This window comes from Triturus cristatus, chromosome 3_2 (assembly GCF_964204655.1).
Source record: "Triturus cristatus chromosome 3_2, aTriCri1.1, whole genome shotgun sequence".
Lineage (NCBI taxonomy): Eukaryota > Metazoa > Chordata > Amphibia > Caudata > Salamandridae > Triturus > Triturus cristatus.
In genome coordinates this window covers 583,985,813-584,009,507 of record NC_140584.1, presented here as the reverse complement: position 1 = coordinate 584,009,507, position 23,695 = coordinate 583,985,813, and the positions used below count along the sequence as shown (strand labels likewise).

The following is a 23,695-nucleotide window of genomic DNA, read 5'->3' as shown; positions in this document are numbered from 1 at the left end:
CCGGCCTGAGAGACGGAGAGAGGGGCTGTAAGGGGCACCCTGTGAGGGGAAAGCGGCAGTTCCAGTGGAAGATTGGGAAGACGCGTAGGGCCAGCTGCTGCTGGTGAGACTGAGACGGAGGGTGCGGCCTGTAGGAAAGTAGGATCTGCTTCTTATGGTTACCCCCACTTTTTGCTTGATGTTGCACTGTTTTTGACTAGTCTGACTGGGATCCTGCTAATCAGGACCCCAGTCTATCTGCTTTATGTACCCAGAGCATAGGTACCCCAGAGGCCTCCTATGGGCTGAAGCATGTATTATGCCACCCATGAGAGGCCTTGCAAAATGGAACTTCAGGTCTGCTACTGCAACCTGTGTAAGTTGGTGCTTGCACCACTTACTTTAGATATTTTAGGTTTAGATATAGGTTTACTATATCTATAGGTCACTACACTTACCACTTGTTAGTCACCCCTATAGCAGGCCTTAATCCGGAAGGCAGGGTGCTGGGTTTTACGTGAGTGGGTGCCCGTGCATGAGTAGAGCCCCTCTGCAGCCTTCGGGGACCATTATCCCGGGTTGTCTGCGACTCAGCCAGACATATAGGTAGAGGTGCATTATAACCTCGTGGTAAATGCCATCTCGAAAACGGCTGCATAGAAACATATCGGGTTAGGTATCAAACACCTTGAAATCATACCTCCACACCAGTAACCGAGTATATGATTCCACCCTTCTGAAGTGAGCTTTGTGGGGTCACTGGTCTATCCGGTGCCATCCGCCTCAACCCAGTCAACACAAAAGGGATGCAGCCGACCAGAGACATTTCTGCCCTCCTGCAGCTGAGTCAAGCTCAAGCAGAGGAAGGCAGCACAATAGGCATCCTGTCACAGCGAGGTCTGACCTCCTCCCAGACAGGATTTAGTGTATTGGGGCTGGGTGGGCGCACTCCGAGAGTGCCTGAAAGTCTGCACCTGGGGCACATTTGGTGTCCCTGTGCATAGTTCAGCTCAAACCAGTTCTAGGAGCCGTTGGCTCCTGCTCTGGCGCGAAACTGACCAAAGGACATGGGTGTGACCACCCCTCTGTCCGGACCCATTCCTAGGAGGGTTCCCCGAATCTGTTTAACGCTCTCCTGTGGGTACAAAAGAGCTAACCTGACCGTACCTCTTTAGATTTTACGTGGACAAGATTCTACAAGAGGAAACGACTGACCTTCGACCGTCTGGACACTCTGGACTTCGACTGGGCCAGACTTAGTTTCCCTCTCCGTCCAAAGCTTTGTCTGTACCCTTGCTCCATACAGGCTCCATGCAGGACCTGTGGAACACTAAGGACAACTGAAAAATCTCCCTTGGGGTGAAGAAGTCACTTCTCTGCATTTGCAGATACCACCTCAACGCAACTGACCGATCTGCTGCTCTGGAGAACCTGCGGACTCTGAAGACTCCAGCAACACAGGAGGTGTGTTTCGAAGGTCCCTGAGGTCAATCTGCCTTCTCAGCAAGTTTGAGGCCAGTATCTCTCGTGGGGACTGCATAACCCGAACCCCTATGCACTGCGTCTATTTGCAAGTGCATATGCTGGTTGGCGATTAACGAGCTTATGCATTGGACTCCGTGTAGTCCTGACCCAGAGTAGTATTTCCACCAAATAACTCTGGCCTCCTCGCACCAAGTGCTCCGTGGGCTGATACTTTGTGATCTCGCTCGAGGTACCCTCACGGCTCCTGGTCATTCAGCCTGCGAGGCCTCCAGAGGGTCAAATTGAATCCTGTTGGGCTTTCCTGGTTGCTCCAGACGTGCCATGACTCCCCATTGCTTGGTGAATCTCCTGGACCTTTCTGGTTCACACTGTAAACTGCTTGACCTTCCTGCGTGGGTTGCTTTTGCCAAGGCTTGTTGGTGTTCCAGTCAGACACCGACCTCTAAGCACTCTACATCCTTCGTGGGACAGCTCACATCTGGCTCCTGGTCGGCGTCAACGTCTCCTGACTGCAGAGTCAAGCATCCCTTCTTCGCACCTGAAGCACCCGACATCGGTAGGCATTCGTCTTCCGAGCCCCTGGTAACTCTGAAGTGACCCAGACACTGTCCCCTCTGCTTTCAGGTTGCTTTCTTCCAGAATCCCAGCTGGGATTCCATCGGACCCTTTTCACCTTCACGGCAGCAGTACTTCTTCACAGCCCTCCATTGAGAATGACGGCAGTTTCCGGCACCACTCCAGACCTATGCACCTGGCTCCTCTGGAATAGGTAACTCAGGTACCACGGGATCCACGGGTGGGGTGGCTCTCAAACCTCTTAAGTTCCAAAGGGTTTCCTCGAAGTCCTCCTGTAAAATTGCAACCACAACTCCCCCATAGAATCGTACGGAGCACGCGGTCGTGTTAGCACACTGCACCCGTCCTCCATGGAGTTTCCATCTACTCACTTTGGGTGGTTCCGTGGGGTCCCGATTCTATGTGCTCCAGACCGGGTCTCGAACCAAGTTGTAATCGTTTTACCACTATTTTAGTATATGGTTTGGTCTCCCCCCTGGTGCCCACTGTGTATTGTGCTACTTACAAATGTTCCTATTGATCTCGTATTGTGTACTTTGTGTCCTATCCTCGGGTAGAGGATTCTGGAGAGTGTTAAATTAATAAATACATATTTTTATTTAACTACTGTGTGGTTCTCCTTTAATTTAATTGATTCAGGAGGTGATATTCTGGTAAAACAAGCTGCTTTACAGTCCTTTAAGATTAAGCCTGCTCTCCACAGCTACCATTAGGATAGCTTCCTAAAGGTTATCTTTGACCTCTAATTAGTGGACAGCATATACCAGGCCAACTTCTCACATGGCCTACTGGGTGTGACGCGCCAGGCTGGGCAGCAGAGAGCAGAGTGGAGAAAACCTGTCGAGCCCTGACAGGCAATATCCAAGGTGAGGAGGAGCCTGGCAGAAGGGTGCATTTGGGGCCCTGTGGTGGAGATGGAGGCAGCGTGGCACTGAGAGACCGGATGTCGGGCTTGGAGTGCCCAAGTTAGTCAGAGGAGGGCAGGCCTGGCCCTGGAAAGGAAGAACAATCATTACCCCAGTGATGCCCCTCCGCTGGCTGGCTGGCCTCCTGAGGCTTGTTCAGCCCTCCACAGCTGGTGTGGAGAAGGTGCGGAGGCCTGGACTTCTCGATGGACCTGGACGATGAGTAAAGGGGACGGAGGCCCAGGCTCCACGGTGGGCCGGAACTATGTGAAGTGTGAGCGCCACAAGCTGAGAGTTGGCCAGATGGATGGCCCATGGTGCAGCTTCCCTTGAGGGTCAAGGTGTGCCTGAGGCGCGACGATCGCGCTCTGTCTTAGCTGGAGGAGGGGCGACATACACTGCAAACAGATACCTGAAGGAACGCTGTGCAGAGTGGGAGACTAGAGGCATATGGGAAGAAGCTAGGTATCTGGGGGAATTCTACACGAGACCCCTGAACTGCAGAGACACCAGACGGGAAGACGAGTGCCACCATGGGCAAGACTAGTGCAAAGTCAGTAGGTGCTCTGTTGCTGCAAGAGGGGACACTGGAGCCCAAAATACCGAGCAGGTTATCTCAGCTGCCAGTGGACCCAGTGCAGCAGCAGTTGGCCAAAATCTTGGGAGGCCATAGCGTATACTAAAGCCACACTGCACCAAGACATTAGAATGGTCTTGGTGGGCCTGGGGCTCCTTCGGGCCGAGCACTACAAGTTATCTGAAAGGGTGAAGACAGTGGAGCTGCCAATTGTGGACCTAATCCCAGCACAGGCGACGCTGTCAAACCAGGTGTTGGACCTCTCGTCCAGGGTGGACACACTCGAGCGAAGAGTGGAGGACGCAGAGGGCCGCAATAGAAGAAACAATATCCGCGTGGTGGGTCTGCCGGGGAACAGGAAGATGGAGACATGATCGGCTACCTTTAAACATGGCTTAAAAATGGTAGTCGCACCGGAGGGGCCGTCCACATACTACACATTGGAAAAAGCGCATCGGGTCCCGGGTAGACCTCCGGCCCCGGGCCACCCCCTGATGACAAGGCTGTTGCACTACAAAGACAGATCTGCTCCTGCGGCAAGCACGCACAGATGGCCCTTTTTTGGTGAACAATTGCAAGGTCTCCATCTTTCCAGATTATACATTGGAGGGTCAAAGAAAGAGGGCGACATATTTAGAGGTGAAGAAAGCTTTGCATGACAAGGGGCTTCAGTATTAGTTGATGTTCACGGTCTGCTTCTGTATCCTATTGGATGGTCAATCCCACTTTTGCGAAGACCTAAAAATGGCATGGGATTGGATAGAGACATACAAATCTGGTAAACCGAGGGGTGGTGAAAGACCATCCCAGTGGCAAGCCGGCGGAGACAATAGAAAAAGGTCCAGGAGAAGACACCAGCGAGAAAAACTGAAGAAGCCCAGCCCGTCACAGAGAGCAGCAGCATTGTGAGCAGTGGTCAAGTCGGTGCAAAGTGCTGGGACACCTTTGGAGGTTGGCTCAGGCTCGGCTAAAGGAACTGAGGTCTCAGAGTCCGAGACCTCTTGAGCCAGTAGTTTGGTGCTGCCAACAGTAACCCCTGGGACTGCAGATAACATCATATGATCAATACCTGAAAAGTTGATGGTGCACAGCGGGACAAGAGGAGTTCTACTACATTTGAACTTTTTGGGCGGCTGGCCTGGCTAAGACTGTGTGCTCTGGGCTGATGCAGCAGGGCGAAATGCCCTGTTTGCTGTACTGGCTGACTCCCCCTACCCCCCCCCCAGACGGATGGGTACCACAATGTTTCCCGCCCTACATTCTACATTGGTAGTCAGTGACTTTGGCATGGTTTGGTTAGCCAACAGTTGTAAATTTGGGGAAGTTGTGTTTTGCGTTTGTGTTTTCTACACTAAATAGGAGTGGTCAGCAAGACATGTAGGTTGCTTGGGGAGTGGTGTGGGGAACTGTTTTATTTCATGCCATCATAGACCATGGTGGCTGCTCCAGGGACGATTCAATTCCTCACCTGAATGTCAGGGGTCAATGAATAAAAGATGTGTATAGTTACCCGATGAGGAGGGGGGTACAAATTGCTTTAATACAAGAAACACAGCATATAAGGGAGGGAAATTAAGAAATTGCATAGACAACGGAGAGTATAAATATATGCAACAAGCTATTCAGCCTTTGCTAGAGAGGTCCTGATATGGATACGGCTAGGGATCCCCATGGATGTCACCAGTGCCAAGATTGACGGAGTGGTGAGATATGTTACTTTCTGGGAAACTGTGTGACAGGGACATCACCATTAGCAGTATCTATGCCCCAAACCATGACCAGTTAACTTTCTTGCGTGAACTCTCGGCCCTATTAACAGAACAGATGGCGGGAGCTGCAATAATAGGGGGAGATTGTAATGGTTTGAAGGATGTAGGGTTGGATCACTCACACCCCCGCCACATGACAAGTCAGCGGGGTTCCAGGAATTGAGTAACCACTGGAGAATGGTTGATTATTGGAGGCTACAACATGACACAGATAGGGATACTCCTTTTCCCCCTCCATCAGTTACATACCAGGATAGATGCATTCCTCTGCTCTGCAGACATTGTCTCACACACTGACAGGCATACCTTTTTGGACTATAGTCCATTGCTGCGGCTCAATCGACCCCCAAGTGTTCGACCCCCAATTCCTATGAGGAGGTACAGACCTGAGATAATAGAAGACGGCCCATTTAAGGAGTCATTGGGCTCCTGTATCAAAACTTATATCGCTATAAATGCACTCTGCCTTCACGGAATTATTGGAATGGGAAGCTTTTAAAGTGGTTGTACGTGGACACTGTCTGAGTCAGCCAGAGGGGGGTGCGTAGAGTCTTATGCAGGAAGCTAGATGAGCTTGAGAAACTACTACATACACTTCACAACATTCAGGGGATGGATGCGAATGAGTCGGCGGCTCTTAGATGCCAGATCCCTGCACAATGAGGTATTGGAACGCTTACGAAAATTAGATTATAATAATGACCTGACTAGAGTACATGACGAAGAAGGTAAATCGGGCAGATTACTTACTAGATTGATCAAGCCAGAAACGAGAAGTTCACACATCACACAGATCAGTAATACGGCGGGCCCCATCTTGCATGAGCCTGATGAGGTTAATACTCTCTTCTGGGAATATTACGAAAGGTTATATATTGCCCCAACCCGACCCTCCCAAGTTGCAGTTAGGGAATTTCTGATGCCCTTGCAACTAACAACCCTAGACAGGGTAGACTGGGAAGCATTGGGAGGGCCGGTGATGCTGGCAGAGACAAGCGATGCCATCAATGGCCAAAGGGAAGACACCAGGCCGAGACAGCCTCCCAGCTCAGTTTTATTCTACCGTTGCCTCTAAACTGGCACCCCGATTACAAGCCCTGTATGCTAAATCACTAAGTCTAGGAAGGCTCCCGGACTCCACACAAAGCGCCATAGAGGTCCCACTCCCCAAGTCAACTACCCCAGGGACCCAAGTAGAAGACTATAGACAGTTAACCATGCTCAACATGGATTTTAAAATCTTGAGCAAAGAGCTGGCACTGAGACTGCTCTCACATATGCTGACACAGGTTCATACAGATCAGAATGGGTTCATCCCTGCACGAAACACCTCATACAACCAGAGAATCTACTCACTTCTCTATCACCTTGAGAACCAAGCACATGAGCAGGCAACGATACGGTCAATAGACCTTGAAAAGGCTTTCGATAGCTGGAACTATTTATTTGAATCCATGGAGAGAACGTGACTGGGAGAGGGCTGGATTAAGTGGGTTAAAATATTATAAGACTGCCCAACTGCGAGCGTCATAACAGGTGGAACAGTTTCGGCCCAATATGGAATCTTCTGTGGTACGAGATAGGGTTGCCCGTTGTCCCCCGTATTGTTTGCATTGACGATGGAACCACTGCTGCTCTGTTTCGCCAGGGGGGTGGGAGGGGCTGGAATGGGATCAGTATGGTGCGGACAGCAACACATTATCTCCCTATATGCAGATGGTCTCCTAGTCTATTTGAGTGAGGCAGTGGCCAGATCGGCTACAGATCTGGGTCACTTGGATAGATTTGCCAACCTGACAGGACTGCGGGTTAGCAGAACTCAGACCTATCTCTTCCAGGTGCCATTGACGAGACCACCGGCGTTCCTGGAGGACATTAATTGGACACAAACCACATTTAAATAGTTGGGAATACATATCTATCACTCGGACTGATATGAGTGAGGGCAACCTGGATAGAGCACTCCGATCGCTCAGATCCTGTTGAGTATTCTGGAGCTCTCTGAAACGGACAGTAATAGCACGTATATAATTGACTTAAGTGGTTGTTGCCCAGGCAGCTATATTACTTAGTGAATTTACCGCTGGTGATACCCAGAAGCTGGTTCACCCCCCCCCCCTCCCCCACCACCACCCCTGGACTCGCTACTGCGAGACTTAATTTGAGGTGAAGGCCGTCAAGAGAGTCTTGCCGACTATACTGCGGCGGCCACATTGGAGGTTTGGGGGTACCAAACTTTAAATTGTATTACCTAGCCTCCCAGATTCAACAGCTGGCCCAGTGGCTGGAGGGATCCAACATAAAGGGAACGTTTGTGAGTAAGCCAAGATGACATTCTACCCTTCTACTGGCTAAGGTATTAGACCATAAGGTGGTGACCCCATACAGACTGACGCTGCAAACCACAGCTTTACACTGCTGGAAGAGCAGTGTAGACCGGCTGCCTGCGGCCCCCAGGTATTCGCCCCGGCTCTTTGGTAGGCCATCCGCATGGAACCCCACACCAGATATTTGCCACTGAGCAACTGACTGAGTGGCCCTCAGGACTGTGGGAGACTGCTACCAAGAAAAGACGCGGATCATTTTTTGTGGAACTAGTGGAGCAATATGGTTTGCCAGTGTGCCAATTCTTGCAATATGAACCCCTGATTTGTACATTCAGGGAATTGTGGGGCAGTGGCAGGGAGGAGCCGGACTCGCACCCTCTGCTGCAAGCATTGCTCTCCCTGGGGGCGCTAAACATCAGATAAAGTGGTTCTATACGACCCTAGTAGAGGCATCGTTGCCACCATTACTGAAGACCAGAGAAAGGTGGGAACAGGCCCTATATAGACAACTGATTGGTAATGGGAGAAAGTCCTGGCCTCCCCCAAGTCAATATCCCGCGACAGAAGACTGAAATGCATCCAGGTCAACTATATACACATCTTACTCCACACAGGCTCAGGAAAATTCAAAGGGGGAGATGAGTGCGTGCCAGAGGTGCGACCAACAAGATGTAGAATTCATTCTTATGGTGTGGAACTGCCCACCACTGAATCCCTTTTGCTCTGAGGTAGTGCAATTGAAAGGGAGACACTCGCAACTGGAGGTGTGCCTGTTGGGGCTGTTCCCCCAGCCCCCAAAGTGGAAAGTGGGAAATACATCTATAGACCTAGCTATGGTGCTGGCCAAAAGACGGGTGGAAATGGCCTGGAAGTCCAAAAACGGAGTACAGAGAGTTGGAAGCAAGACCTTACGAGCTGTGCTGAAGCAGAGGAAAGAGCACTTTCCAAGGAGTGAGTGGGGTGCGCAGGTGCCCCAGAGCAGTGGAGGGAACTGGTGAGGACTTGTGAGGGCCTAGTACTAGGAATCGGGAAAAAGTGACAGAGCTGAAATCGCAAGGATCCCATCCAGAACACGAGACCCCTGAGGGGAAAATAAACAATTAACACAGCCAACAAACTCAAACTAAGAGGAGATGCACAATAATTTAATAAGCATGAGTTAGGGCTCCACCCGGCTGCCGTTGGTAGACCTAGAAACAACACCTCACCTAGCGCGGACCTTGCACACCCACCTGCACACCCAAATAAATATACCAGCAATAAGATCCTTACAAGCGGAGATAAGTTAAGATGCAGTTATGAAGTTAAAAAGTTCTCCGTTAAGTTTATGACTGATTCCCTCATAATATTAGGGATGTAAGACTAAAGCTACGGGGTAGACAAAGTATGCAACTGCGAGCCCGGTCGAAATGGAGGACAGCAATCCCTGTTGCAACAGACAAAATGTATAACTATGAAAGAAACGCAGAAACGTTTATAATGTTGACTGTAAAGCATTGAATACCTAAGTATCACCAGCATAGCTGTATTATGATGTCAAAATTGATCTATATTCATCCTGCAGTGCAATGATTTTATTTGGGGAAATGCCAACAAACAAATGTTTATAAAAAAAAACATACTGCTGGAGTTCGAAATCCCGAAATTTTTTTTTTTTTAAAAAACCACTCACAAGACAAGAGGAGTTTGGCAAAACAGGAACGGTTTCGTTTAAACATTACAGCCGGAAGTATAGTTACAGGCATGAGGTCCTAGGACTGCTTGACTACATATTTGTGAGTGGAGGTTGATGTGGCGTTCACAAAAGGTGATTCTATTAATAAGGACGAGATTTCATTTTCATTGATTACCATATCAAGACTGTCTGCCACAAGAATCTGCTGTGCGAAGAAAACCTTTCTTTCGACTTTGACCAGTCGCGATGCGGAGCCTTTCGATGTTTGGCACTGTAGAGTTTTACCTTACGGTCCTGTATGGCCTTTGGAGTCATCTCAGCGCAATTGTGGCAGGCCCTGAAGTCGTACTGACACTAGGCATCCCAAGTATACTTGGGGGGTGGGGGGAGGGTGGGAGGGATGGATGGGTACAAGTGTGACTCACTACAAGATTAAACCCTGTTCTTTTGGGAGGTGTTTTATTTCCTTTTCACACTAGTACAAAGACGAAATTTGGAAAAAAAGACTTGTTAAAAATGAGGGGAGTAGAGTGCCGGATCTACATCTGTAGGCACAGAAAGAAATAAGTCAGTGTGATGGGCGACACTTTAATTGAGGCCCCACTCATCATTTCGGGAGTGAAACTACATTGGTGATACCAGCTTCCAGCATGCTGCAGTACTGGTTTTCAGGATCTTATATGACTCTTGTGCAGGGGGTCGGTGGGTGGCGGCATTATTCACAAGGTGAGAAATCGGGGGTTAGAACTATCCATCAAAAAGGGGACTGTTGATTATGAAACTTGTTAACATTGTGTTCTTGCACACCAAGCAGGTCATTGTAGCAAAATGGGGCACGGCACTGCCAGCACAAGTGGCATCACTGTCTATGGACATTCTTGGGAATGGAAAAAAAAGGTAATCAAGCATTTCATCAGAGGTACAGAAGAATCCTTCTCGAAAAGCTGTTCCTCATGGCTGGACAATTTTGCTAATAATGGCATGCAAGTAACTTGCCCAAGAACACAGCATTGCAAATCCTACATATGACAGAAGACTTGAGCCATATATACTAGGTAGCAACCCCCTTTGAGACGAGCAACTAAACAAACTTCGCCTTCCTGTGAACATAATGCTGCAGCAGTTGGTGTAGTGCAGGGGAACAAAGCGTGTGTGGGGTAAAGGTGCAGGTTTACTGTCCATTTTTAGGTCTCGCCTGACCCAGCGCATGCGCTTGTCTGGCGAGACTTATTGAGAGGGCTCCAAAAAGTGCTACCAGGCCAGCCTGGAGCTACAGTGCATGTGCGCGGGCGCAGCGCTTTACCGAGATTACTTTCACTTTAGTGGCTGCACGGCCGCTTTGATGTTTGATCGTGATCGCGGCCGCACGGCCGCTTTGCATAGCCAATAGGTCTCGCTTTTGGGACCTTATAAGTATTTAGTTATGCAACTGTTGCATGGCTAAACACTTATAAGGTCCCAAAGGCGAGACCTATTGGCTATGCCAATGCTTGTTTTCTTGGAAGTCTCAATTTTGATAGGGACCAAAAAAAAAAACAACTTGAACACTTAAATAGCTTCAATTGAACAGCAATCTTAAGGCTATACCAGTTCTTAATAACTGGAACACATCAGATGACTGCTTAAAACTCTTGTATGCGAGGCAACCCTAGAACATTTTAGTGAGACATACTAGACGCCCAACAGCCTTATAAGGCACTTGTGCACTGTACAAAAGCATGTAATAACACATGTACTCCACACCACATTGCACCAACTATTACTACATCTCACACACAAAAGGTACAACCACCTCATGATACTACACCATATCTACCATCAAATAAACCCATTCCACACCTCACAGCATAGCAATTACTTTGCTGCATTAGATGATACTTAAAGTGGGCGAGCATCTTGCGTATTCAGGCTTTGGCAAAATGATCATAGCCCTAAATCTTTACCATGACATTTCCTTGTTTCCACCACTCCCAAGATTAACTGAAATACCTACATCAGCCAATGTAGCCCTCCAGTAATGAGACAATGAAATGCATTTTCAAAGGAGGGTTCTTTCATAGCCTTTGCCATTCAACGTTAACATGTTAGGACCCCTAGATCTAGCACTACTTACCATCTACATCACCTCTCAGTTTGGGAGACACCTAGCCACTATGACCTCTAGTGGTTCAGAAGAAAACATGACCACATGTCGAGAGGCAAAGCTTACATGTCCAACATGGTGCTTCCCACTATGCAAGGCTGCAAAAGCCGATGGTAACAATTTTCTTTCCGAAAGAACTGAAAACGTGGTTAGCAGTATGTGTTCAGAAATCACACACCTGTAGGTATTGTGTGTTGATTATCGGAGAACCCGTGACCAAGAATAATACTCACAGAGGCTACTTTACCATTTAAGCTCAATACTATAGCCCCACAAGCCCCCCCCCCCCCCAAAAGAAACGGAACGTCTGAGTTAGCTAGAAACTCACTTTACATCTTAATGACACATTGGGCTCCACATATTCAGACAATAAAATCTTTATTGAAATGTGCCCTCAATATGGTTTTCATACACACAATTTACACATGTATGTACATAACACAAACATATGTACACTCATACATACACTGTACACACATATACACTGTACCCAGACAACCCTACATAGAGGTTGCTCCTGCCAATCACTGAACTAACAAGGCTGTGCGTGCCCAGATTCTGCAGGTATTAGGCAGGGTAGAAAGTCCACCTCCATTGAGCAAGCGATTTCAGAAGTGGGTAAAAATCACAGCAGCCCACCGAATCAGGCAAAAGGATAAAGGATAAGAATACCCCAGAGCTACAATTGTAATTTTGTCTCATTGGCAATTTAGCACGATTACATAATCATTTACATTCAAGGGAGAGACTGCCCCTCCCGGTTCACTAACAATTACATGTGCCCAGCCCCTTAGAGGCTACCCTCAGTGGCCCCATACCCCCGCACACAATAGCTGCCCAAGCTGTATTTAGTCATGGAGCACCATTTTAGTTTGTGTCACTCCAAGTAGTGGAATGGCCAAGCTTCCGAATGCCAATCTGTCCAGCTGGGGTAGTGTCAGCTCCTCCCATTATTCAAGGGAGGATTAGCAAAAACAGGACCATCTTGAACTGTTGAAGCAATGAACTTAGATTTCGGAACGTATTAAAGAAATTAGGGAAAAAAACTGAGAAATAAGTGTTCGATAAGTGTGCTTCATTGTACAGACAAGTGTATACCATGCTATACTTCGATTTCCACTTGCTCGAGGCCGACCACCACCTCCTCGCACAAGTCCTCCCCCTGGAGTTCCATGTCTCCAGCTGTTGGCGGCCGAGGCTCAGGCCCTTTTTGAATATATGGGGAGTCACACTCATCCATTGTGAGGTCTGGCACATCTTCAGACTGTGTGTCTGAGCTTTCCAGGTCACTGCGTAAGCTTTCTGGCTGAGCTAGGGTAATGTTGCATGTTTGGCTGACTACACAATCCAGTCCACCATAGCTGGAGAATATGTGATGGTGCTCCTCCTCCTTCTCGCTCATCTGGGGGTGAGTGTGCAAAGAGTCTTCTGTGCTACTACCACTAACCAGAGGATAATGGCTAGGCTTGGCCTCGATGTCCACTTGAATCTCCATGTTATTGCAATCCCTGCAACAAAAATATTGTATAAATTCAGCACAGACAAGTGGCAAAACACAAGGCTGGAGGAAGTACATGCATGAATGCAGCAAACAGAGAATGCAAAACTTTATAGGTTCTTCGTAGCATATGCATATAAGGCGATCAAGGCATAGGAATGAACAGGTCAGCAGCACTTCCATAAAAACAGTCTATAGACACAATAGCTTACAACCAAAGCTCTGCTGAAAGGTCAGAAGCCACTGCCCAATTACAATTAAAGCAAGGTTCATGCTATCTAGCAATTCTACCCCACCTATCAAGCTATACTAGCCACTGGGCTCCCATGTCCTGCAGACACTGCTAGGTCCCCATGAAGCCTGTCCCTCAATATGTTCCAAAAATGCCCCGTGCATAAATGTTGCTATTCATGTTACCACTGGTCTTGCCTACAGATCTGCTGCAGTCTCTTTACCAGGTTCAACCAGTCTACCGCAGCTCACTACAACATTCCCTTATTTCACCAACCCGTATACCAGCTCATGCCAACCATGCCTTGCACCAATGCAGGCTGTTTCCCCAGTTATTCTGTCTCATCTCTTGATTTTGTGACCTATGACACAAAGTTAAACTAGCGCCCTACTGCACGCCTGCCCCATGTGAAGCATTGCAAACCCTCTAGCTACCAGCCCACACTCACCTGTCCTGCGGGTTGTAGGAGCTAATGATGGAGCCTGCCATCGCACGTGTGCTGGCGCTGTCACTCACAGCACCAAGGCTGACTGAATCCTTGTGAAAAGTCTCTTTTTGCACATCAGCCTGGACTTCTAACCTGTAATGAAGATGAAGGTACAAACATTAAATCGGGTGAATCCTGTAATGGTCACTCTCTTTTGCAATTGGTGACTAACACTAGAAACAGTTTGCAAGAGAGACACGGAAAAGGGGTTTTGGAGGGCCAGCAGTAAAAGAATAGGCCTGGAGAGACAGTAGGAGCAGAGAGAGAGACTGAGACAGAGAGAAGACCGAGTGGGGGGGGGGAAGGGGAAGGGGAGAGCAGGGCAGTGAGACAGACATGTGTCGCGGTAGCAAGACAGACTTGTGGAGAAGAGGGGGCAAAACAGTGGCTATTCTGCACCACTTCAAAGGCTGAAGGAACACATTTAGAAATGCAGATGGTGAAGCATGGAGGCAGCCAGATGTGCAGTTACCATGCTGCACTAGGAAGGAACAATGGATCACTACACAGTAGCAGCTGCTGGAGACCGTTGGCCTTAAAGGAAGATTAAATGTTTTGGCATTTGCTGGCATGCTGTTACAATGGGTCAGCTTAGCCCTGGAACCGAAAGAGAATTACATTGAAGTAACCTACAAAGACGCCAGCAAGGGTCCAACATCTAACTGAAGCAGCACCCATAGTACATCTGCTGTAGATCTGGGACATATATGTATTGTCAAAAGAAATACAGGAAAAGACTGAAGGTGGTGACTAATCTGCAGGAGATGCAGTATTCACAAGAAATATTGTTACCAAAAGTTACTTTGTTTTTAAGGATACTTCTTACTGCAAAATAATCATCTTATAAAGGAGTCCCAAAGGAATACCGCTCCACCCACAGGTGGGATGGATTAGTGCCAGCCAACCATGAAAGTCGTGAATAGGAGCCCTGTGGAAATAACAGTCACTACGTGCCTTAGGTAGGTGTGTAATGCTTTGCAAAAGCCTGCAGAGATGAAGTAGGGGCTGCCTGACAAATCTCATTCCCCAACATTCCCTGGGTAAGAGCAGTAAAAGTTGCCATGGCCTTCATGGAGTGTGCTCGAATACCTGTGGGAAGGGAGGGAGGAATGAATGAATGAGGTCTTTTATATCTAAGTTAATGGTAACCCAGCAGGAAATGGTGCACTTGGTCACTGCTTTGTCTTTCATGTCTCCGGTAACGGCCATAGAGAGCAGATAGTCCGCTTTGTTCCTTCTTGTAGGTTGAACATAGTGAGGGAAAGTCTGCTGCATTCAACCCTTCCTCCTCCTGGGTAGGATCAAAAGGAGGAAAAAACGATGAAAGTGACAGACTGACCCAGTGTAAGACACACACACTTATAGTTAGGATCTAGTTTCCATAGGAAGAGTTTTTCCTTAATTTGTCAATTACTGTAGTGCAGTTTGACGAATGCAAACAAAATGTTCAAAACTAATAGGATGTACACGTCAGCTGCTGTCTTGAAAGTTGCGGGGGGAGAAAGGATTGGGGGCCCAAAACATTCCCCCCCTCCCCCCCTCCCCCTATGTTAAATTGCATAGGACCTTTAGACATGGCTACAGCCCATACTGCAGAAGAGAATTAGACAAAATTTGGCAGGTAGGTAGATGTGGTTCAGGGAATTGCCTTTTTGTTAATTGGTGTAAATCTGTTCAGTAGATTTAGAGATATTAACAGAAATCCATATTTGTATATATAGGGACACTAAGGATTCACGACCTCACAATCTAGTGCAGAGATCTGATTGGCAGGCATAGCTTCTAACTAGGAAGTGTTGGCAGCCATCTTAATAAAAAAAAATAAAAAAACGCTGGCTATTGCGCTTCTTTACTAATCATATCCCAGTTAATAAAGGGGCTAGGATTACAGATAAACGTGGGGGGAGGCCTGTACGTCCTCCATCACTGTCCCGGGGAAATGTAATATGTGAGGTCATAAGCAGTGCATTGCAGGGGCATAAGTTATAGTTCGCTCAGGAACTCTAACTACTGAATTTTACTGGTTTTGCACAAGTGAAATCTGAGCATAACTAGAACGTCCCTGTAACCTTTGATGTATCAGACTGACTGGGCATGTAATTCGCTAAGCCTATGGACAAAAGCGATAGCCACTAAGCATATGGTCTTCAGAGTGAGCAATTGTGCATCTGCTGGAAGTTGGAGGCCAAAAGAAAGGTTAACACCAAATTTAAATCCCACAGAGGATGCGGGAGGAAACAAGCACAACAGATCTTTCAGAAATAGCAACACTAAGAGTGACTTTAACAAAGGTTTGACCAGGAAGATACATAAAGGCAGACAGAGCAGCCAAATAACTTTCAACATTGCAACGGCTAAACACCCCTCTACATCATCTGCCCAAGACGAGTGTCCCAGCCCATCATGGTTGCATCTGTAACAATGGGGGATCTGCGACTGTAGGCAAGACGCATCAACAGACTGATGAGATACCTCCTCCAATGAAAGTCAGGGAGGACAAAATCTCTAGGCAAGCTGACAGACTCTTTTCAGTAACTCTTGGCGTGGTAATGGGACCAGGACCGAACCATGGACTTACAGCAGTATGGTCAAAAAGTCGTCTTATGGTTAATGATTTAAAGTTTCACCTTACGGTTTCATATAATATTTGGGCTCAACACGCAGTCACTGCAGATGTTGGAGTTGCAACTCAACCCCTAGAGACAACAGGCTCACCTGTTGGGGATCGGTAGCAAACATTTGCTTAGGACAGTCCGTACAGGGCTTAAACCCTGTCTTTTTAGGGGTCGACATCCTTTGCACACTGTAAAAAAACTTGGTGAATTATCAAGGTAAAGTGTCTCTGAGAGACAAAAGAGATGGCTCTGGATCTACGTAAAGTGACGTGGAAAGAAATGGAACGAAAGTCAATGCGTGCAGCCTATATAGGCTCCACACGACATTACCGGAGTGGAACTGCTTTTGTGCATAGTCGCTTGCCACCACCTACCGGTGCTCAGAGGATTCAGCTGAAGAGTTTCCAGTCTGATGCTTGGGAAATATTCAAAAGGTGAGCAAATTGCAGCTGGAAGTCTCTATCAGAAAATTATGGCAATAGTGTTGGTAGTAATGATGTTGATGATATAATGGTGGTACAAGTTAGGTGATCTAGTATCTGGAGTGAAACCTAATTTCAGCCAAATTATCAAATGGATAATGTTACTTACCCAGTAAGCATCTGTTCTTGGCATGTAGAGCTGTAGATTCACATGATTTGCATACTCCTGCCATCTAGTGTTGGTCCGAATGTTTAGAAGTTGTTTTTCTTCGAATAAATCTTTCCAGTCACGAGGTAAGGGGACTCCTCCTTTCGTAACACGCATGGGCATGGACTCCATTGTTCGATTGTTTCACCAAAAAGGGTGAGAATGGAGTAAGTGAGTGTAGAATAGAGATATCCAGGAGTATGTATATAAAGTGAGAACTACAACAGCTAAAAGTGACTGGGGAGGCGGGTGGGCACATGTGAATCTACAGCTCTACATGCCAAGAACAGATGCTTACTGGGTAAGTAACATTATCCGTTTGAGGCATGTGTGCTGTAGATCACATGCTTTGCACAAACTATAAAGCAGTATGCTCCCAAAGCGGTGGATAACTAGTTGCTGTTGCAGTCATTTGAAACGGTGTTTAGAGTATGGCCCGGCCTACATTAGCCTGCTGCCTTGCTAACACATCTACAAAATAGTGTTTGGTGAATGTGTGCGGTGTAGACCATGTTGCTGCCTTACATATGTCGGCTAGGGGAATATTTCCCAAGAAGGCCATAGTAGCCCCTATTTTGCGAGTGGAATGTGCTCTAGGGAGTTAAAGTTCCTTGCTTTCGCATAGCATGTTTGCATACATTTGACAATCCATCTAGAAATGCATGTTTTAGATATGGAATTTCCTTTTGTGTGGTGGTGCAAAAGCAACAAAGAGTTGATTTGTTTTGCAAAAGTCCTTTGATCTTTGTATATACTAAAGAAAAGATGGAGTAGTTTCTTTTCTGTAACTCCAGTTCTGTAGTAGGGGTATCTCTGTTATAGTCATAATCTAGTGAATAGTCCCGCCCATGTGCGTGGACCCCGGAGCAATACAAAATAATCTCTTAAGTTGTCAAGCCATGCAGGCCTGCATCTACACTTGAGAGAGAATTTCAAAGACAGATAATGCAGCCTATATCCACAGGCTACACTGTCCAGTACTTCAACTAGAAAAAATTCCACCAACAAACACCAACAGCACTGCCCGCCCAGCTTTTTCCACAGAGAAAAACCTGCCTCTTACAGCAAAAGCCTCTGGAATGATAGAGAGGAAGGAATGGACAGACAAGCCCCATAGGCTGCCATTATGTGGCTCAGAACAGGATACTGTGCCTTTAAGAAAACTTTCCAGAACTTTTCCAGTATCCCAGAATGCACAGCAGGTCCCTTTTACTTTCAGTTCTTTTTTCCGGCTCCTGCTAGCAGGACCCTGGAGCATTGAGCTCTCCCTTTTCAAGGGTTTATTGGTGATTTTTGTCATTTTTCCAAGTGTTTTAGTGTTGGGGAACTTCCTTCTGGTGTTGTCAACATGCCTGGCTTGTTTGACGAGTGCCCAGAGTGCGATAGGAAGAAGGCTAAGTCAGACCCACACAGGGTGTGTATCATCTGCCTTCCCCAGTCCAATGTGCCGGAAAAGTGTGAGATCTGCCACTCGTTCTCAGCCAGGACCCTGAGAGAAAGAATGAAGATCAGGCTCAAAGTCCTGGAGGACAGAAGGCTGAAGGCACAAGGTGGGTCAGGAGGGGCTGATTCTGCCCATGCTGAGGCCTCTGGGGTGCTCCCCAGGGGTAGGAAGACCGGCAAACGCCCCCACTCTCCACCGCCAATGACGTCGACTAAGGCGTCGAGAGGGATGACTACGGTCTGTTCACCTTCTCCCCAGGGCTCTGGGGAGAAGCAACGTCGACGTTCAACTAAAGAAAAGGTCTTCCAATACCGAGGATGTGTAGAGCTCGTTCTGCCACTGAATCAGGTTGAGGAAAGAACACAGGCAACTCAATTGATTGATTGATGTGAAAGGCAGACACCACTTTAGGTAGGAACTTCGGGTTAGTACGTATAACTACTTTGTCTCTGTGAAGTTGAAAGAAGGGTTCTTCTAAGGTTAATGCCTAGTTCACCAACTCTTCTTAATGAAGTAATTGCGAGTAGGAAAGCAACTTTCCATGATAGAAATTGCAGTTGACACCTATGCATTGGCTCAAAGGGTGGTCTCATTAACTGTGCAATTACTTTGTTTAGATTCCACACGGGTGCTGGTGGAAGTCTGGGTGGCATTACTCTAGTTTATCCTTCCATAAAGGCTTTAATAACTGGTACTCTGAATAGAGACAAGTGTTGTCTATTTTGTAAGTACGCAGCTAGATGTAAGCAGATGGAATGTAGGTTAGTCCAGATTGCTGCAAGAGTAACGAATAGTTTACCTGTCGGTGTAGTTTTGCAGCTTGAAGATCTTTCTGGATTCACTATGCTGTGCATTATTCCGCGATCTTGTGGTTGGGTCCGGATTCGTAGTCTTTTCTTTGTTTTTTTTTTGTTTTTTGTAGCCCAGGTGGGCGGCGACGACCACCATTTGGTGCACCTTCCGTGACGTCGTCGTGCTTCCTGCGGAAGTCCCAACTTTGGGGCGTCATCTTCGGGTTCATTTTTCCCTTTTTTTTTTTTTTTTTTAAAACCCTAGGCGATTGCTTAATCCTTCTTGTCCATTTTTCTGTACGTTTTCATTTCTTTGATCTTTTCCATTTCACCCCCTCTTCCTCCAGCCTCATCTTCCTGGCGGAGGTGGGTGGGTTCGCTAGTGAATCCAGAAAGATCTTCAAGCTGCAAAACTACACCGACAGGTAAGAAACTATTCGTTTTGCAGCGTGAATCTTTCTGGATTCACTATGCTGTGCATAGACTTTGTAGCGGTTTTCCTAATTTTGTGGTGGCTGGGTGGAAGATGAGCGTTGGTCGTTGAAAATGTGTTGAAGCACCTTCTGTCCGACCTGTGCTTCCTTATTCATCTGAATGTCCACGCAGTAGTGTTTCGTGAACGTGTGCACAGATGCCCAAGTTGCCGCGAGACAAATGTCCTGGATGGGCGTGTTCGCCAGGAAGGCAACGGTGGCCCCCTTCTTCCTTGTGGAGTGAGCCTGGGGCCCCTCCGCTAGCTCCTGTCCAGCCTGTTTGTGGCAGAATTGAATAGTGAGGGCAATCCACCTAGCGATGGTGCCCTTAGTCACTGGCCTACCCATGAAGCTAGTAGCAAAGGACACAAACAGCTGCTTCGACTTCCTGAGTTCCTTGGTTCTCTCAATGTAGTGCATCACCGCTCTTCTGGCATCGAGGGTGTGCAAGGCCTTTTCTGCGTTCGTAGTCGGGTTTTGGAAGAAACTTGGTATCTGAATACTCTGATTCATGTGGAACGCCGACACCACCTTGGGCATGAAGTGTGGGTCCGTCCTCAGGACTACCCTGTCTTTGTGAATCTGAATGTAGGGTTCTTGTAGCGTTAGCGCTTGAAGCTCGCTCACCCTGCGTAGTGAGGTTATGGCCACTAGAAAGGCCGTTTTCATCGTCAACATTTGCAGAGTGGCCTTGTGAATGGGTTCAAACGGCGCCTTCATGAGCTCTGTCAGAACCACGTTTAGATTTCATGCCGGCGGCGGCAACCTTTTCGGAGGGGCCATTCTTTTGGCTCCCTCCATGAATCTCTTCACCACCTGCGAGGTGAAGAAACTTCCACCCTTTTCACCTCTGGTGTAGGCAACGATCGCCGCTAGGTGTACCCTTAGGGAGCTCGAGCAGAGGTTACTCTTTAGAAGGTGTGTGAGGTACCTCAGCACTGTTGAGTCTCTTGTCATTCTGTTTTGCAGGCCTTTTTTCCTGCACCACACCGTGAATCTCTTCCATTTTGCGCTGTAGCATTTTCGTGTAGTTGGTTTCCTTGCCTCCCGTAGCACTCGCATAGTGCTCTGAGGCAATCTTAGGTGTGCGAACTCTAGGTCTTCAGGAGCCATGCCGCCAGGTTGAGGGTCTCTGGCTCTGGGTGCAGGACCTCTCCGTTTTGCATTGAGAGCAGGTCTTTTCTCCTCTCGAACCTGTACGGATTGCCTTGTGCCATTTCTTGAATTTGTGAGAACCATGTCTGCCTCGCCCACTGCGGAGCCACTAGGATCAGAGTCATGTTGCTGGTTCTGCACTTGTCGAGCACTCTGTGCAACAGGGGTATCGGTGGAAAGGCATAGGCAAATGTCCTCGACCAGCTTATCCATAGGGCATTTCCCTGGGATTGCTGATCTGGTTGCCTGGACGCGAAGCTGTGGCATTTTGGCGTGTTGCAAATAGGTCTATTGTGGGAGTTCCCCATCTCTGGAAAAGCTTCTCCGTTTCCTGGCCATTGAGCTCCCACTCGTGCGATGCCGAGGTCTGCCTGCTTAGCCAGTCTGCCTCCACATTGTCCTTCCTCGGTAGGTGAATTGCTAGTAGATCTATCCTGAGAGGTATGGCCCATCTCCAAATCTCCTGAGCCAGAGAGGAGAGAGGGAACGACTGTGTCCCCCCCCTGTTTGTTGATGTAGAACATTGCCGTGGTGTTGTCTGTTTGAACCAACACCCTCTGGTTGTACAGGTGCCTCTGGAATGCCTTCAGGGCTAGCAGGATTGGCTTCAACTCGAGGTAATTGATATGGCGAACCGCATCTGCTGGAGCCCACAGACCCCTCACTCTGAGGTTGTCCATGTGCGCTCCCCATCCCTTTTGCGATGCGTCCGTGGTAATGGTCATTGTTGGGTTTGGTGGCGTCAGGCTTTTCCCTGCTGTCATGTTGTCTCTGTTCCACCAAGTTATCTCCTCCTGCACTGCGTGCGTAACAACCACTAGATCCTCCCAACTTCCGTTTGCTTGTGACCATTGCTGTTGTAGCCATTCCTGGAATGGTCTCATGTGCAGGCGTACATTCGGCACCAGCTGGATACACAACGCCATCATCCCCATCATCTTGCTCACTGACCTCACTGTCAGAGCTCGCCCCTTCTGGTAGAGCCGCGTCTCCTTCAGTAGGGCATCTGTCCTCCTGTCGCTGGGCACCACTGTACTGTTCAGGGAGTTGATTTTTGCCCCTAGGAAAATCTTCACCTGCTCTGGTTCCATCAACGACTTCCCCCAGTGAATCGAGAACCCCAGGTTCGTGAGAGTGTCTGTTACGCGTTTTGCGTGCCTCTCGCACTTTCCGCGAGAGTTTGCCTTGACCAGCCAGTCGTCTAAGTAGGGGTAGACGTGTATCCCCTGCCTTCGTAGGTGGGCCGCGACCGCCGACAGGCATTTTGTAAAAACCCTTGGCGCCGATTTTAATCCGAATGCCAGGGTTGTGAACTGGTAGTGTTCCTGGTCGATGTTGAACCTTAGAAGTCCCTTGTGTCTTCTGTTTATTGGGATGTGCAGGTAGGCATCCTTGAGGTCCATGGTGACCATGAAGTCTCCGTGTCTTATTTGGGGCAGAACCTCCTGCAGCGAAGTCATCTTGAACCTTTGCGTTCTGATGAACTGGTTTAGGTATCGCAGGTCCAGGATGGGTCTGAGGCTCCCGTCTACCTTCGGGACCACGAAGTAGTTTGAGTAGACCCCCTTGTTGCGTTCTCTGAACGGCACTGGCTCTATGGCTCTCTTTTCTAGAAGCTTCCGTGTTTCTTCTCTGAGTAGGGTCAGTTCTTGAGCCGATCTTTGCCTTCCCTTTGGCTTCCTGTTTGGCGGTTTCTTTTCCAAATCTACGCAGTATCCGTACTGCATGATGTTCAGTATCCACTTGTCTGTGGTTATACGCCGCCACTCGTGAAGGTAGAACCTCAGCCTTCCGCCTACTGGTGTTGTATGCTCGTAGGCTTTTGATCCTTCTCTCCCCCTCAATGTTACTGTTTCGCGCCTCACCCCTGGGGGCATGTCGAGGGTAGGCGTCCTCCTGCGTGCTGAGTCACTTTGATGAGGGCTGGTCCCCCCCCTCTCCTTCTCTGGCCACGTCCGTTCCCTCTCCCGCGAAAGGACTGGCCCAGAGGCTGGTACTGCCAGTTTTGCTTCTGTTGACCCTGTCCGTGACCTTCACCCTGCTGGAACGTCTGGTGCGACAGCCCCTGCTGGTTTCCTCCCTTACCGTAGGGTCTCCTTGAGGGGTTGCCTCGCCTCATTCCCCTCAGCTGAAGGGCCCCCATGGACCTCGCCGTTTCGTTTTCTTTTTTCAGCTGGGTGAGCTTCTCGTCAACTGTTGCTCCGAACAGTGTCTCTCCGTTGAAGGGGGTGCTAAGGATGTTGTTCTGCACCTCCGGTTTGAATCCCGAGATTCTTAACCATGCATGCCTTCTCTCGGTGACCCCTATGGCCATGAGTCTTGCTGAAGTCTCTGCCCCATCCAACGCCGTCTTTATGCAGGAGTTGGCGATGTTTTTGCCTTCATCTACTAGGTGTGAGGCTCTCTGGCGGTATTCTTCAGGGAGGTGCTTTACTAGCTCCCCCATCTCGTCCCAGTGCTGGTACTGGTGTCTATTGAGGAGAGCATTGGAATTCGCCATGCGCCAGTGCATAGCGGCGTTCCTCTCGACCTTTCTTCCTGTGAGGTCTATCCTCCTGCTCTCTTTATCAGGTGGTGGGCCCGAGGTTGCTGGTACGTTGGCCCTTCTCCTGGCCGTGGAAGCTATGATGGAGTCGGCGGTCACGCTACCTTTGATGTAAGGGGGGTCCAGGGAAGAGTGCTTATACTTCTTCTCAGTCCTGGGCGTGATCGACCGGCAGGTCGCTGGTTCCTTGAAGGCTTCTCTCCCCTGATTCATCACGCTTTGTAGCATGGGGAGGAACTGGCTCCTCGTCTGGATGGGGAGCAGGGTCTCGATGAGAAAATCGGCTTTCGGCTTCTCTTCGTCGAGTTTGACGCCGAAGGCTGTCGCTGCGCTCCTGACCACCATATTGTACACCCCGATGTCGTCGGGTGGCGAAGGCCTCGAAGGGT

General features: G+C 48.4%; 1 protein-coding gene across 1 annotated transcript in view; it reads right to left on the bottom strand.

Moving 5' to 3' along the window:
• Positions 1-11,797: 11,797 nt before the first annotated feature.
• The window catches only part of RNF19B (ring finger protein 19B), a 94,402-nt gene continuing 82,504 nt past the window's right edge, over positions 11,798-23,695 (bottom strand). Inside the window, exons 8-9 of the mRNA XM_085648368.1 lie at positions 13,615-13,746; positions 11,798-12,944 (exon numbers count right to left, since the gene is read on the bottom strand). Of these exons, the coding sequence (XP_085504494.1) occupies positions 12,539-12,944; positions 13,615-13,746 (538 nt within the window). The 3' untranslated portion in view covers positions 11,798-12,538. The remainder of the gene's footprint in view (positions 12,945-13,614; positions 13,747-23,695) is intronic.